The 16,504-nt window shown below is 42.3% G+C and overlaps 1 protein-coding gene across 1 annotated transcript in view; it reads left to right on the forward strand.

Moving 5' to 3' along the window:
- The first annotated feature begins 299 nt into the window (after window positions 1–299).
- The window catches only part of Frrs1 (ferric chelate reductase 1), a 41,191-nt gene continuing 24,986 nt past the window's right edge, over window positions 300–16,504 (forward strand). The window contains exons 1-3 of the mRNA XM_005357191.3: window positions 300–335; window positions 12,653–12,876; window positions 14,694–14,830. Coding sequence (XP_005357248.1) covers window positions 12,681–12,876; window positions 14,694–14,830 — 333 coding nt within the window. The 5' untranslated portion in view covers window positions 300–335; window positions 12,653–12,680. The remainder of the gene's footprint in view (window positions 336–12,652; window positions 12,877–14,693; window positions 14,831–16,504) is intronic.

Raw genomic sequence — 16,504 nt, forward strand, 5'->3', positions numbered from 1 at the left:
ACCTTGCTTAGACACAAGTAGGTGTCTTTTGTCTTAAGTATTATAGACAACAGGTGTGCATTCAAAGACATTTGTAGAGAAACACAGACAAAAAAGTGACATTTCCTCAGGGCAACAATTACTAGTGAGTAAAAACCTAAAGAGCATTTTAGAAACAGAACCCTTTTAGTTTCAGATACGTAGTCCTAAAAGCCGTCCTTGCTTGGAAATCAGGTTGTGCAGCTTGGCAACCGGGCAGCCTGCCTTCCCAGTGAACTAACTGGCTCCGCCCAGCTGCTGCTCCGCGGTACCGGCTGGAACCGAGGCGGAAGTCGGTCAGGCTGCCTCTGCCCAAGGTAAGAGTCCCGCTCTGTTTAGTTTTCGCTGTCAAGACTCTTGGCAAAGCTTATAAAAATCGAAGCCAGCTGGGCGACAGCGGCGAGCGTTGGCAGCTGCGCCGACAGGGGCAGTCAGGAGGCGGGATGGGGGCTGCGCTCGCCAGCAGGGTTTTCTTGATCTCCCTGAAGATTTAGGCTCGTGTGCCTCGTGACTTTGAGTGACGAGCCCTAATCCCAAGAAAGGGGTAGTTGCAAGGACAGGCAAGTAGGCCTGCAAAGTACTGACTTTATTTGTGCACCATAAGAAAAATTGAACAACAGTAACTTGGTTTTTACATTTAACTCCAATGTCGTAATTGTCCACGTGAACGTTTCTCTCTTTTTCTCTTTCCTTCTCTCTTCTCTTTCTCCCCTTTTTGCTTTTGTCATGACTCCTAAGGTCAAAGGGAAATTTTCAACTACCAAATTGGTATGTGGAATTTTTCGTAACACAGCTAAACTTTGAACTTTCAGTTCAACTACAGTCTTCCTTTCCTGAATTAAGAGAAGGAAAAAGAGAGAGTCTATTACACTTCGTTAATACAGAGGTGGGATTTATCTGTTGGTTTCTTGGTATCAAAGCTAGAATTTACAGAGGAAGTTTTGTTCAGCAAAGTTTTAGTAGTCAATTAGTAGGCAGACATTTCTTTTTGCTCTGCCTTCAGTGGCATACCTTTCTGCTCAGGGAATGTCAGACTCTTTTGAAATTCAATTTACAAAAGCATTGGGGCTTGTCTTTTTTGTTGCTACCTGTCAGTCACCAATTGTGGCAGGAAAATCACGTTACAAGTTTTATAGTAATATTTCTAAGAGGAGGACACTTATATCAATTGGCACAGTTAGGCAAGATTCCAAAGAAAGAAGGTGTTTTAAATGGAGACCTGACTTATGGTCTCATTCAGTAGCCCAGACTGGCCTGGAACTTTCCATAGACCAGGCTGGCCTTGAACTCACAGATATCCACTAGCCTCTGGAGTGCTGGGATTAAAGGCGTGTGCCGCTGCACACTTAGGGGGTAGATCTGATCAAAGAATTATATGCATGCATGAAATTCTCAATAAAGAAGTGAGGCTCTGGGTATAGCTGGTCCGTTTCCCAGTTTCCCACCAGTTTAGCCTTGGCTGAGTTATTACCTTGACTTCTGGCAGAGGATCCCAAGCTGAGCTCTGCTCTCATTGAGGAGTATTGAAGTCAAAGAGCTTTTGTTTATGTCTACTGTGTCAACTGGGGTATTTGTCATATTGGAAATTTAAACTGGAATTCGGTATGGTGGCTTACCCCTGTAATCCTAATACCTGGAAGGCCAAGGCAGGAGGATTGCCTTGAGACTGAGGCCAGTCTGGGCTACACAGTAAGTTCGAGGCCAGTGTAGGTTACAGAGTGAGACTCTGTCTCAAAGAAACAAAAAAGGAAGTCAAACTGAAATTTAAAGCAGTGATGCCCATTAGCATAAGTAACATTTTAATGGCAGATATGAACAATACTTACCTAGAACAATAAAAGAGCAGTTTTAGATTTTGAAAGAAAAAAAGATTTATTACATATATTAATTCACATAGATGTGAGTGTATGTTTGTCTATATGTCTGTTTCTCTCTGTCATCTGTCTGTATCTGAGAAAGGGCATTAAGGAGAGGAAATGCCCTCTACTTCCCGTTCTGTGATTCTAAGGGTGAATGACCACCGTTGATAACTGTTAGAAGCATTGCATAGCGCTTTTTTCCTTCTCTTTTTCCTTTTATGCTCATTTGTGTATGTTTTGGTACACTATGTAGCATTTTGCAGTTTCCTTAAGTTTTTACTTCTCAGTGTGGCGTTAATGTGCCTTTACTTTGTGTGTGTGTGTGTGCTTTCTTTTTGAGACCGGGTTTCTCTGTGTAGCTCTTGCTGTCCTGGAACTCTATCTGTAGACCAGACTGGCTTCAAACTCAGAGATCTGCCTGCCTCTTCCTTCTGAGTGCTGGGTAAAGGCAAGCGCCACAACTGCCCTGCTCATTCTTTTACTTAAATGTTTTAGGAGTTTTGAGAGTTGAGTTAATCCTTGTGAAACACTTAATAATTAGTTGTTGTCTTTGTCTTCAGAAACGATTTCATTCTTCTCTTGCTTTTGAGACAGAATCTCATGTGTCACATAGCCTAGACTGGCCTGAAGTTTGCTGTGTAGCTCAGGGTGCTCTTGAACTCCCGAGGGTCCCACCTCTGTCTCCTGTGTGCTGTCTTTCCGGCCTTCTTCTGTGTTCTTTCTAGAGCTTGGTAGACAGTAGTCTATAGTTTGGCTATAACACAGTTTATTTTTGCTTTTTTTTTTTTTTTTTTTTTTTTGGTTTTTCGAGACAGGGTTTCTCTGTGGCTTTGGAGCCTGTCCTGGAACTAGCTCTGTAGACCAGGCTGGTCTCGAACTCACAGAGATCCGCCTGCCTCTGCCTCCCGAGTGCTGGGATTAAAGGCGTGCGCCACCACCGCCCGGCTGCAGTTTATTTTTGCAAGCTTTTAAATTATCTTATTTTTTTTAAAAAAATATTTATTTATTTATTAAGCATACAATGTACTGTTGGCAAGGAAGACACCAGGTTTCATTATAGATGGTTGTGAGCCACCATGTGGTTGCTGGGAATTGAACTCGGGACCTCTGGAAAAGCAGCCAGTGCTCTTACCCTCTGAGCCATCTCTCCAACCTCCAAATTATCTTATTTTTGATTTTTTTCTTTTTGGAGCCTGGTTTCTCTATATAACAGCTCTGCCTGTCCAGGAACTCACTTTGTAGATCAGGCTGGCCTCGAATTTAAAGAGATTAACCTGCCTCTGTCTCGTGATTGCTGGGATTAAAGGTGTGTGTCACTACTTCCCTTCTCTTACATCTTACATCTTTAAGCTTTGCTATTTTAAATTTTCCTTGACTAACGGTCTGAGTGTTTTTTCCTATAGGATGAATTTGTAGAAGTGGATGTCTTGTCAGAGGTTAAACTTATTTTTAGCTTACTAGGGCACTGTGAAATTTCTTTTGAAAGTATTGTGACGGCTTATTCTCTGTACTCTGCATGAGTGCTCGTTTTTTTTTAAATTTGATTATTTTATTATTATTATTTTTAAAATCGATTTTTATTGAGCTTTACATTTTTCTCTGCTCCCCTCCCTACCTCTCCCTTTCCCCCTTCAGCCCTCCCCCAAGGTCCCCATGCTCCCAATTTACTCAGGAGATTTTGTCTTTTTCTACTTCCCATGTAGATTAGATCTATGTATATCTCTCTTAGTGTCCTCATTGTTGTCTAGGTTCTCTGTTATTGTGGTTTGTAGGCTGGTTTTCTTTGCTTTATGTTTAAAAACCACCTATGAGTGAGTACCTGTGATAGTTGTCTTTCTGTGTCTGCATTACCTCTCTCAAAATAATGTTTTCTAACTCCATCCATTTGTCTGCAAAATTCAAGCTGTCATTTTTTTTCTGCTATGTAGTACTTCTTGTGTAAATGTACCACATTTTCCTTATCCATTCTTTGGTCGAGGGGCATTTAGGTTCTGGCTATGACAAACAAAGCTGCTATGAACATAATTGAGCATATGTCCTTGTGGCATATATATCGAAAAGTGGTATTACTGGGTCTTGAGGAAGGTTGTTTCCTAATTTTCTGAGAAGTCACCACACTGACATCCAAAGGGGTTGTACCAGCTTGCATTCCCACCAGCAGTGCAGAAGTGTTCTCTTTTCCCCACAACCTCTCCAGCATAAATTGCCATCAGATCTTGGCCATTCTTACAGTTGTAAGATGGAATCTCAGCATTGTTTTGATTTGCATTTCTCTGATGACTAAGAATGTTGAACACTTCCTTAAGTGTCTTTCAGCCATTTTAGATACCTCTGTTGAGAGTTCTCTGTTTAGGTCTGTACTCTATTTTTTTTTTAAGTTGGATTATGTGTTCTTTTGGTGTCCAGTTTCTTGAGTTCTTTGTATAATTTGGAGATCAGACCTCTGTTTGATGTTGGGTTAGTGAAGATCTTTTCCCATTCTGTAGGCTGTCATTTTGTCTTGTTGACAGTGTCCTTTGCTTTACAGAAGCTTTTCAGTTTCAGGAGGTCCCATTTATTAATTGTTTCTCTCAGAGCCTGTGCTGCTGGGTTATATTTAGGAAGTGGTCTCTTGTGCCAATTAGTTCAAGCATATTTCCCACTTTTTCTTATAAGGTTCAATGTGGTTGGCTTTATGTTGAGGTCTTTGATCCATTTGGGCTTGAGTTTTGTGCATGGTGATAGATATGGGTCCATTTTCATTCTTATACATGTTGAAATCCAGTTATGCCAGCACCACTTGTTAAATATGCTTTCTTTTTTTCCAATTGATATTTTTTGCTTCTTTGTCAAAAATCGGGTGTTCAAAGATGTGTGGATTGATATCTGGGTCTTCTATTTGGTTCCAAGTGTTCAGTTCTTTATATACTTGGTAATACTGAGATTTATTAGTCTTGTGCATTTTATTATTTATTTATTTTTTGTACTTTTGTTTTATTGAGACAGGGTTTCTCTGTGTATCCCTGATTGTCCAGGAACTCTAGAACAGGTTGGACTTGAACTCAATCTGCCTCTATTTTCTGAGTGCTGGGATTGAAGGTCAGTGTGCACCTGTGTGTGTGTGTGTGTGTGTGTGTGTGTGTGTGTGTTTGCGTGTGTATGTAAGCATAGTGTACGGAGAGTTTTGTCTATATCTGTATGCTATAAACGTATATGTGCTTTTTTTTTTTTTTGGTTTTTAAGACAGTGTTTCTCTTTGTAACAGGTCTGGCTGTCCTGGACTCACTCTATAGACCAGGCTGGCCTTGAACTTGGAGAGATCTGCCTGAGTCTGCCTCCCTAGTGCTGGGATCAAAAGTGTGCACCTCCATGCCCATCTGTACATAAACATTTTAACCCTCCTTCCCTTTCTACCATGTTGATCCCAAGGATTGAGCTCAGGTCATCAGGCTTGGTGACATGAACCTTAACCCACTTAGTCATCTATAGGTCCTATATACGTGCATGTGTGTATATGTGTGTGTATAAACCCACATACACATACATATATTAAGTAGGAAATTGATGAGAAAACAAGAGGTTCCAGTTAGGAGACAGAACATAAATAGAAAAAACAAGATCTAGTGCATGTTACGTTGTTTGTATAGTGTAGCATAGAGAAAAATGTCCTCGAAATTTGAATTAGGCTAAAAAGTATGAAACACAATATGGCTTATACTGGCACCCTTAATGATTTCTGAGTAGGTAATAAATGGGGAAAGAGGAGACTGATGGAGATTGCTCTTTAGGAGACCATCTGGTGGGGTGAAGTGAAGTTAGGGTGGTTTGATGGCTATTCTTGGTTGGCAGCTTGGCTGTATCTGGAATGAACTATAATCCAGAAATCTTGAAGCTGGAAGACACAGGCTTCCTAGATCTAGATCTGGAGGCAGGATGACACCTGCCTTTGATCAAGATCTTGAGGTGGGAAGACACCTTTGTTCTGGGCCACACCTTCTGCCTGAAGCCTATATAAGGGCAATGGAAGAAGGTAGCGCTTGTTCTTTGCCTGCTTGCCCTTGCCTTGCCAACACATATATTCCTCCACTGGCATTGGAGCCTACTTGTTCCAGATTCAGGCATAGATAGAAGACCAGCTGAGACACCCAACCTTGTGGGACAGTAGTATTCTTGGGCTTTCCATTCACAGATGATAGTTATTGTTGGGTTAGTTGGACTGCAGCCTGTGAGTCATTTCAATACATTTCATATATACATATATATTCACACACATACATACACGGACACACACATACACATATATATATTCACACACACCTGTTCATCCCACAAGTTCTGTGCCTCTAGAGAACCCTGACTAAGACAGATGGAGCGAGTATAGGAACAAGAGTTTCTTCATTAGCTTGGGATGAAAGAGAGGGCGTTAGAGGAAAACAGCAGACAGAGGCAGCAGCGGCAGGAAACAGATGGCAGAGGAAGATGGAAAGGGCTGGGCAATTGTGGTGGGCTCTGCACAGCACGGGTGGAAGACCGGGTGCAAGTGCATGGTATCCCATTCTGAGAGGCCGAGGTTTCAAGTCTTTTGGATTGGAGATATGTCAACAGGCCATAATCCGACACAAGAACCAGGCCGGAGGAAAAAGTGTGCATCTCATTCAGCAAGTTGAACTTATTGTCACTCACATGGACAGCTGAGTCACAGGATGGCAGATGTGGGTTTAGAACAGTGGAAAGGTTATGAAACATCCCAGACGGCATGGGGGTGATGAGCCAGTGAGGAACTGGGTGAGAAATGGGAAGATGGTGGCCAAGGTTGAAAGTCACAGGGATGGATAGATGGAGGTGGGGAGATGGCTCAGTGGTAAAGGACTTGCTGCGGAAGTCTGAGGACTCCAGTTTGGATTCTGGACAGTTACGTAAATGCACTGTGGTGTTCTGCCTGTAATCCCAGGGTTTAGGAGGCAGCGGATGAGATCCCTGGAGCCAGCTAGCTAGTCCAATTGGTGAGCTCTGGTTCAAACAAGAGACTCTGCTTCAATACATAAGGGAGCAATTGACTAGGAAGACATATATCTGCACATAGATGTGATCTACAAACATTTGTATACGCACATGCACAGTAAACACACAGACACTCAGGCACACATAGTCGGAGAGAGAGGAGGGAGTTGGCTTGTGAGGAGGGGGAGAGTGCGCTAGAGAAACAGAAACTCACGGGAATGGCTATCTTCATGTAAAAGGCAGATTTAATTTGAAACAAAAGTCATGTAGTAGAACCTGGCTTTACAATGTTGCTGAAGATAGCCTAGAACTTCTGGCCTGCCTGGCCCTGTATCCTGAGTCCTGGGATTACAGATGTATGTGCACCATCATGCCTAGTTTTGTGCAGTGATGTGGATGGAGACACAGGGCTTTCTATGCGATAGGCAAGCACTCTTTTTTTTCTGTTTTTATTATTTATTTATTTATTTATTTATTTATTTATTTATTTATTTATGATTTCTGTCTCTTCCCCGCCACCGCCTCCCATTTTCCTCCCCCTCCCCCAATCAAGTCCCTCTCCCTCGTCAGCCCAAAGAGCAATCAGGGTTCCCTGCCCTGTGGGAAGTCCAAGGACCACCCACCTCCATCCAGGTCTAGGAAGGTGAGCGTCCAAACTGCCTAGGCTCCCACAAAGCCAGTACGTGCAGTAGGATCAAAAACCCATTAGGCAAACACTCTTATCAATTGAGCTACGTCTGTGGCCCCTAATATGCTTAAGAAGACTATTTGTGACATTTGACTTTTGTTCTGCTTAGATTGTTTTTCACTTGTCCCCTAAAGTTTATTTTCACCTCTTCTTTTCTTCCTGTGATTCTTTTGTGGCTCTTACTCAAATCACACTCAACTGAACCCTCTCACCTCCATATGCCTTTTCTACCCGAGGATTCGAGCTCAGAAAGTATGACAGCCATTTTCTCACCGCTCATTTTCCATGACTTTGGTGTCTGAATCAGGTCCTTACTGTACATATTTGTGTCATTTTTACCCCCCCCCCCCCGTTTCCTGCTGTGAAAAAGTGTGGAACTTTTTTTAAAAAATTAAAAAAAAAATCTTGGCAAGCAGAAATCCTTGACCCAGTTTTTGACTTCCCTATCATTTGAGATTCAGCTATCGCAGTCAATTTATTCCTTGGTATGGAAGTTTTCTAGGAAGGTGAAGTTACTAGAACAAAGGAGAGACAGAGTTTCTGAAATATTTTAGAAGGTTTAAGCAGAAGTCTGGCAAATCCCAGCTGTTAAGCACTGCGGTGTCTGGAAGAAATGAGTGTAAACGCTGATCCAGAAGTTAAGAGTGATGGCACATGATGGTGACCAGGTTTACCAATGTTTTAAAAGATTCATTTTTACTTTTAATGATGTGTGTGTTTCTGTGTGTGTGCATGTGAATGCTGGCAGAAGCCAGAAGCATCAGGTCATCGTGGAACTGGAGTTATAGGCAGTTGTGAGCTGTCTGATTTGGGTTTTGAGTTTTAGGGATTGAACTCGGGTCCTCTGCAAGAGCAGTATGACCTCTTAACTACTGAGCCATTTCTCAGCTGCTTCTTCTTCTTCTTCCTCTCTCTCTCTCTCTCTCTCTCTCTCTCTCTCTCTCTCTCTCTCTTCTCTTTCTCTCTCTTTCTCTCCATAAGACAGGGTTTCTCTTTGTTGCCGTGGCTGTCCTGGAACTCACTCTTTAGAGCAGGCTGGCCTCAAGCTCAGAGACTTACCTGCGTCTGCCTCCTGAGTGCTGGACTAAAGGTGTGCACCACCACCATCCCACTTTTCTCCCCCCCCCCCCCCCCCTCCTGAGACAGGTTTGTCTGCCTCAGCCTCTGGAGTGGGGATTAGAGGTGTGCACCACCAGTGCTGGGCTTCCTGTAGATTATTTATGGACACTTTTCCCTCCAAGCATGGAACTAGTTGTTCTACATCCTTTCTTCTTTATAGATCCTATGGGGAATCTCTGCATTGTTCCTCAGATTCATAAAGTGACTGAGCAGTTTGAATTAAGCAAGACTGTTGTCTTCCTTAGGGTTTCTATTGTTTCAATAAACACCATGACCAAAAGTCACAGGGAGGAAAGAGTTTATTTCAGTTGACAGTTTCACATCACAGTTCAACCAAGAATCTGCAGGCAGGAGCTGAAGCAGAAGCCGTGGATGAAGGGATGCTGCTTCTATGTGAACAATTGTCACAATGAATTCCCTACTCATGTTGTTCATGGTGAAATCTAGCATATTTACCCAAGAAGTTAATGGTGATACTTTGTACTCATTCCAAAAGAGTACCCATATAATTCTTATAGTAAAATCAGATGACAAATGGGAGACTCAAAAAAAAAAAAAAAAAGAGAAAGAAAAAGAAAAAAGGAAGGGTGTGGTGTGTTGGTTTGAAAGAAAATGGTCCCCAAAGGGAGTGGCACTATTAAAAGGTGTGGCTTTGTTGGAGTGGGTGTGACCTTATTGTAGGAAGTGTGTCACGGTGGAGGTAGACTTTGAGAGCTCATATATGCTTAAGCCACACCCAGTGTTTCGGGTTGCTTCCTGTTGCCTGCAAGATGTGGAACCCTCAGTTCCTTCTCCAGCACCATGTCTGCCTGCACTCTGCCATGTTGATAATGGACTGAACCTCTGAAACTGTAAGCTGCCCAACTAAATGTTTTCTTTTATAAAAGTTGCCATGGTCATGGTGTCTTCACAGCAATAGAAACTGAAGCTAAGACAAAGGGGCTCGAGAGATGTCTCATCTCCGCTCAGTGGTTAGGAGCACTGGCGGCTCTTGCAGGGGACTCAGATTTGATTCCCAGCACGCACATGGTGGCTCACAACAGTTTGCAATTCCAGTTCCAAAGGGTCCAAAGCCCTGACACTGCACGAATGTGGTGTACAGATGTACATGCAGACAAAACACCCAAGTGAAGAAGGAAGTGATTGTTTTCGTGCTAGAATGAGTTTATTGAAACTGTGTAGGCTTTAGCTGGGCAGTGGTCGTGCACATCTTTAATTCCAGCACTTGGGAGGTAGAAGTGATCTGATCGCTGTGAGTTTGAGGCCTGCCTGGTCTACAGAGTGAGTTCCAGAACAGCCCTGAAGTGTAGCACAAGCTACAGAGAAACTGTCTTAAATGCTGCCCCCCTCCACCAACCAAACTGAAACAAACAAACAAAAAAATCTTGAAGGCTTTCAAGTGCTTTAAGATTAGTAATGGTTCAGATAGATCATAGATAGATAGATAGATAGATAGATAGATAGATAGATAGAAAGATAGATAGATACTCGTTCTGTAACTTCTGTGACTCTAGAGAACCCTGACTAATACAGGAGTCAGCTGATGTGGGTGTTGGGAAGTGAACCCTGGTCCTTTAAAAGATCAAGACCTTAGCCACAGAGCATGTCTCCAGCCCCTTGCTTTTTTTTTTTTTTTAAAAAAATCATTACTCTTTCTTCCTAGTTAAGAGAGGCTGTTGCTCTGTGCAACAGCTAGGGCTATACAGTTTGTAGACCTACAAATGCGGCGTGACAGCACTTGATTATTCATTTGTGGGCTTAATCAATCAACTTTTTGTTTTCTTACGGGAATGTTGGTTGGGGGCAAGGGTTGCGCATGCTAGGTCGGCAAGGTTTCTACCACTGACTACACCCCATACTTTTCAAAAAACTTAAAACTTACTAGTGTGTATGTGTGTGCACGTGCACACATGTGCACACACACGGGCAGAAGTCAGAGGACATCTCTTTGGACTTGGTTCTCTACTTCGACGTTTGCATGGAATTCAGGGATCAAATTCAGGTAGTCAGACTGGCTGGCAAATGCTTTTACCCACTGAGCTGTGGCACGGGTCTTGCTATACTTTTTTTTAATGAACGACACATAACTATATTTAGTTGTTTTAATACCTTGGGTCAAGACCACTTAAATTGTGACCTCTACCTTCTTCTGTGCCTCTTGCTTGGTTGTGAAGGCAAGCCAGTCTCTTACAACACTGACTCTTCCCTTGGGCACATGGGATAACGAAAATGCTTGAGGCTGGAGTCAGAGAGATTCTATGTCGTCAACTTGCTTTCACCTTGGATTCTGGAAACAGTACAAACTCGCAGGGCAGGTGAGGACAATAATTGGATGGTGAAATGGTATCCTGGAGTAGGGCAATCATTTTAGGGGAACCAGATTGCTCCCCTCCAGAGTGACAGCAGTGACGGGTCATTGGATAAGAGCTGACGTTATGGCTAGTCAGACCACTCTTGTGCCTCTGGCTCACTGCCCCAGTTCTTCAGATCACTGAACCCCTCTGTTGTTTATCTTCCCAATGGAAGAATTGATTGAGTCCTTTGTCTCTGATTTTTGCTATTACATATCTCTTCAATCGGAGTTTTGGGATGGGTGGCTGAGCCTAGCCTGTTGGGGTACCTGGTGCTGGGGAATTTCTCCCTAAAATTATAGTAACAGGTTTCCTCCTAACAGAAGGCTTTAGAAGCCAGGATTTACTTGAAAAATCTCCAATTGCTTTGCCTAAGGACCAGTGACATTTGTTAATATTCTGCTTCCTTGGGTCACGCTTTTCTTCTAAGTCTGCCTAGAAGTGTTATACTTCTCATACTTTTTCTGAAGGCCATGATTGGTTGCACTTATCACTTTTACAGAGGAGAATTCTATATAAACTGATGTTTGACGGGAGGTAGGAGAGCACAGGACTCTTGGGCCCCATGCCGTCTTTCTTGGTAGCTCCTGAGACAGAGTGTATATCCTCCAGAACAGATACTGGTTTCTGACCACATCCGTGGCATAGAAAAGTTCCATTTCTGTGGAGAATGAGCAGCAGCCTGTCCACAGAGTTAAACATAGTGCCATGTAACATGACCCTGCCCAGCTATTTCTAGCCCCCTGGAGTACTGTGGATCTGGGCTAGAGGAGGATGGGGTTGGGATAGAGTGGCTACTTTTCTAACACACAGCTGGGAAGGGGAAGTCAAGAAGAGGTTTATGTGACATTTAGCTGACAGTCATTTCTTAATTCAGAAATGTCTGGGGTCCCAGGTATTTCTGGACATTATTTGTTCTCCATATTACAGATTAGATGATATACCTGCTGTAACAGTTAGTTTAATAGGAAGTTGGGAGAAATTTGTTCAGATAATGATTGCTGAATCCAGAAGAGATAAAGGAAGGTGGTTGGGTGCACCTTTAATCCCAGCAGAGGCAGAGGCAGGCAGATTTCTGTGGGTTTGAGGCCAGCCTGGTCTACAGAGCTAGTTCCAGGACAGCCAGGGCTCTGGAGAAACCCTGTCTCAAAAACAAACAAAAATCCAGAAGAGACAAAGAGACATTCCTCTAAGCTTCTCAGGGTGAGGTGAGGTGTTTTTATTGAACCAGGCTACTGTTTTTCTCATCATATCCTTTTTTTTTTTGAACTCTCTATGTAGACAGGCTTGTGCCAATCTCAGAGAGATCCTCCTGCCTCTGTTACTGATGCTGGCACCACACCTGGTTTTGTCATATTCATAAAATCGCTTATTAGCTTTCCTCTTGGACGTTGGGTTATATTTTCATCTTGTTAAAATAAAAGAACTCATTTTTTTTTTCAGGTTGGGAAATAGAATCTTGGTGAAGTCCCACAGTTAGCGTTTTTGATAAAAACTGAGATTTAGATCACATACTACACTCTTTTTATTACATAGCTCAAGACTTTGGAGAACCAAGCATTGAAAACAAGTAATTATGTAGGATTCCTGCCCTGTGTTATTAAAGCTGCCATATTGTGTTTTCATTATGTCTGCAGGTGACGTGCTCTTCATCTCCATTTGGACATGGCAGCTCCAGAGTTTACCGTCAGTGCCCTTGTGTCTGTGTTGCTCATTTGCTCTGTGGCTAGTTACCCCAATGGAAAAGTAGCAATGTCGTGCGGTGGGATGGCCCCCCAACATGGCCACAGCCCACAGCCAGAGCCTGTTCACCAAATCACATTGAGCCAGACGAAGTTCAAACCTGGAGACCAGATCCAAGGTACTAGTGCTGGGAATAAAGACTTGCATTTTGAGTTTGAGTCTTTTTCTACTCGTTGAGTTTTTTCTATGGCTGGAATCAAACAATTTCACTATAACCTAGTCAGTTGACTTATCATGGCATTATCTGCTTTCATTGTTTTGTTTACTACAGATGTCTGTATTATGTCAGTGGCATCTATTCCTTATTAAGAACAAGGTCTAAAGTAAGTTTTTATTTATTTATTTATTTATTTTGGATTTTTCGAGGCAGGGTTTCTCTGTAGCTTTTGGTTCCTGTCCTGGAACTAGCTCTTGTAGACCAGGCTGACCTCGAACTCACAGAGATCCACCTGCCTCTGCCTCCCGAGTGCTGGGATTAAAGGCGTGCGCCACTACTGCCCTGCTAAAGTAAGTTTTTAAAATGATTTATTTAACTTTATTTAATGTGAATCGGTGTGAATGTGTCAGATCCCCTGGAACTGGATCTTCAGACAGTTGTAAGCTGCCATGTGGTTGCTGGGAATTGAACCCTGGTCCTCTGGAAGAGCAGTCAAGAGTTCTTAACCACTGAGCCATCTCTCCAGCACAAATAAGTTTTTTTTAAGATACCAAAGAGTTTATTTGTTTTATTATATTAATGTTACATTCACTGTGTTGTATCTTGAACATTATTAACTCAGTGGAATAGGAAAAAATATAATTTTATATTGTTTTACTTCCTCCCATTTTAAAAAGGAGTGCAGTCTCTTATGTGTCCCTGATTCTTCTGGCAAAACGTAGGTTGAGTGTTAAGGTTTATCTGTAGCCAGGTGTGGTGGTGTGTGCCATCATCGAAGCACTCTGGAGACTGAGGAAGGATCAGGGTAGGAGACAGTTTGGACTATTTAGCAAGACTCTGTTTCAGAAAAACAAAACAAAAAAGTACGTCTGTGATGACATTTGAATTTCCTGTGTTTTGCAATTATAGAATTACATAATGCTAATAGGAAAATGTTTTTGTTGTTTGAGATAGGGTTTTTTTTTTGTTTTACTGCCCTGGCTGTCCTGGGACTAGCTCTGCAGACCAGGCTGGCCTTGAACTCAGAGATCCGCCTGTCTCTGCCTCCCAAGTGCTGGGATGAAAGGTGTGCTCCATCACTGCCCAGCTTGTTAATAGGAGTTCTTAACAAAAAGGATGCATGAAGAAATAAACGTTGAACACTCTGTGTGCTTTAGATATCTCTTAGAATTTTACTCTGCGACAATAGAGTACTAAAGATAATCAGATTTTAGTAAAGAAACATGTTCTTACTTTCTTCAAGAATATTTTAAATTAATGTTTTCTATAGACTTACCTAGTCATCGTCCATGCTTTTACCCTCTTGTGGAACAGCTACTAATATCTTAAGGTGCCAGGCCTAAAGACCCAGGTCTATAATCCCAGATACTCAGTAGGCTGAGACAAGATGATTGTAAATTCAAGGCCAACCTGTGTTACAGAATGAATTCAAGGCTGGCCTGGGTGACTTATTGAAACTCTGTTTCAAAATAAAAACTAAAAGACGGTTGAAGACATAGTTCCATGGTGGAGTGTTTGCCTAGCGAGTGCAAGGTGGAGTGTAGTGAGTGCTGCAGAATAAACAACCCACCTACCCAAAACAAAAAAAATCAGCCTCCTAAAACATGGCGGGCATGCTCCAGGGAGCATGATTTAGATGTTCTTCTACTAGGTGATTTCTGTCCTGTGTGTTTTGCAGAGATACATCAGATTCTAACTAATTGAACTTCTTCTAAACGCTTTTTCCTGGACTATTACTAAATCTTTTACCCTAACTTGTCTTTTTATATGTTGCCCAGTTACTTTATCAGGGCCAAAATTTAAAGGCTTTCTCTTGGAAGCTCGTGATGCCGAGGATCTGAGTGGCCCTCCTGTTGGCTCCTTCACACTGATTGACAGTGAAGTGTCACAGCTTTTGACTTGTGAAGATGTCCAGGTTTGTGTGGGGTTTGAAGTTCATTTCTACTGGTTCCTCTGGGCTGCTTTTGACCGAGAGTGGTGACTAGGTCAATGGCGGCATTGCCATGTGTAGCAGGCATTCGAACAGATTTACAGGCATCAGACCTGGCCACTGGTTTACTTAGCGGCAGTATCTGGGAATGGGAGGGTCATAGCTTGAAGAGTTTATAATTGGTGATGTTTATATTACAATGGCAAATACTGACTTAAAATGTAAGACAATTACAAGCCTTTTACCCCAGCACTTGGGAGACAGGGGCAGGCGGATCTATGAGTTTGAGGCCAGCCTGATCTACAGAGCTAGTTCCCAGACAGCCAGGGTTACACAGGGAAACTTTGTCTCAAACAAGCAAGTGAACAAACAAAAAATTAAAGGCAATTTTGTGTGTGTGTGTGTGTGTGTGTGTAGGAGGAGGAGGAACGGTAGGGGGCATATGTGTATGGAGGTCAGAAGAGAACTTAGTGGAATCAGTTTTTTTCCTCCATCTTTACACGTGCTCTGCCAACCAAACTCAAGTGTCAGACTTGTGCCATTGGACTCAAGTACCTTTATCTGCTGAGCTGTCTTACTGACTTTTAAAGAATTTCAGTGATGAAGAGACAGTTTTAGGATGGAATAGGGGTGTACGGTTTGACATCCATTCATTCACTCAATCATCCAATAGACACCATGTCTGGAGCTCTCCTGAGTGCCAGAGATATGGCAACAAACAAAACTTGCTTCTTTTCCTCGAAAAACTCAAGCCCCTTTTTGTTTGTTTGTTTGTTTGTTTTTGAGACAGGGTTTCTCTGTGTTGCTTTGGAGCCTGTCCTGGAACTAGTTCTTGTAGACCAGGCTGGCTTTGAACTCACAGAGATCCGCCTGCCTCTGCTGGGATTAAAGGCTTGCACCACCACTGCGTGGCGAAAAACTCAGACTCTTATACAGAGGAGAGAGCCCATGGATGCAGGATAGCTGGCACAATGGCATGGCACGTGCACTTAGGACAGATTCATACATAGGATAGAGTGAAAACTTAGGTTAGTGTGCATACGGAGTCTGTGGGAATTGTAGCAGTGGGAAGCCATAATCGGAGCAGGTGAATTCTAAGTAAGACTTTGAAGAATGTATAGGCGTTTGCCAGGTGAAAGAAATGGAAACAGGACTGTTCAAAAGTAAGAATTGCTCAAATAGGATACGTGTTTGAAGGTGTGAATTTTTTGGGGGGATATTTTGTATTTTATTCATATCTATTAATGAAAGGAATATAAATTTAAAGTGTAAAATAAGACAAAGAACAACCTTCAAATAATATTAACACATATTAATATTAACACATAAATAATATTCATGGTTTCCTTCCGTATTTAAGTTTCTGATGACTCTAATTTCTAACAGCTGATAAATGTGACTGATAACACATTGTCAACGAGTGGGTATGAGTTTACTGAGGTCCTGGTCTTGCTCTCTATAGAATAGTCTTTCTTCAAATGCTCCGATCATACAGCAATCATTTCTTTTTTTTTTTTTTACATTTTTTTAAAATATTTATTTATCATTTATACAACACTCTGCCTCCATGCATGCCCACATGCCAGAGGAGGGGCGCCAGACCTCCCTACAGATGGTTGTGAGCCACCATGTGGTTGCTGGGAATTGAACTCAGGACCT

The sequence above is a fragment of the Microtus ochrogaster genome, chromosome 21 (assembly GCF_000317375.1).
Source record: "Microtus ochrogaster isolate Prairie Vole_2 chromosome 21, MicOch1.0, whole genome shotgun sequence".
Taxonomy (NCBI): domain Eukaryota; kingdom Metazoa; phylum Chordata; class Mammalia; order Rodentia; family Cricetidae; genus Microtus; species Microtus ochrogaster.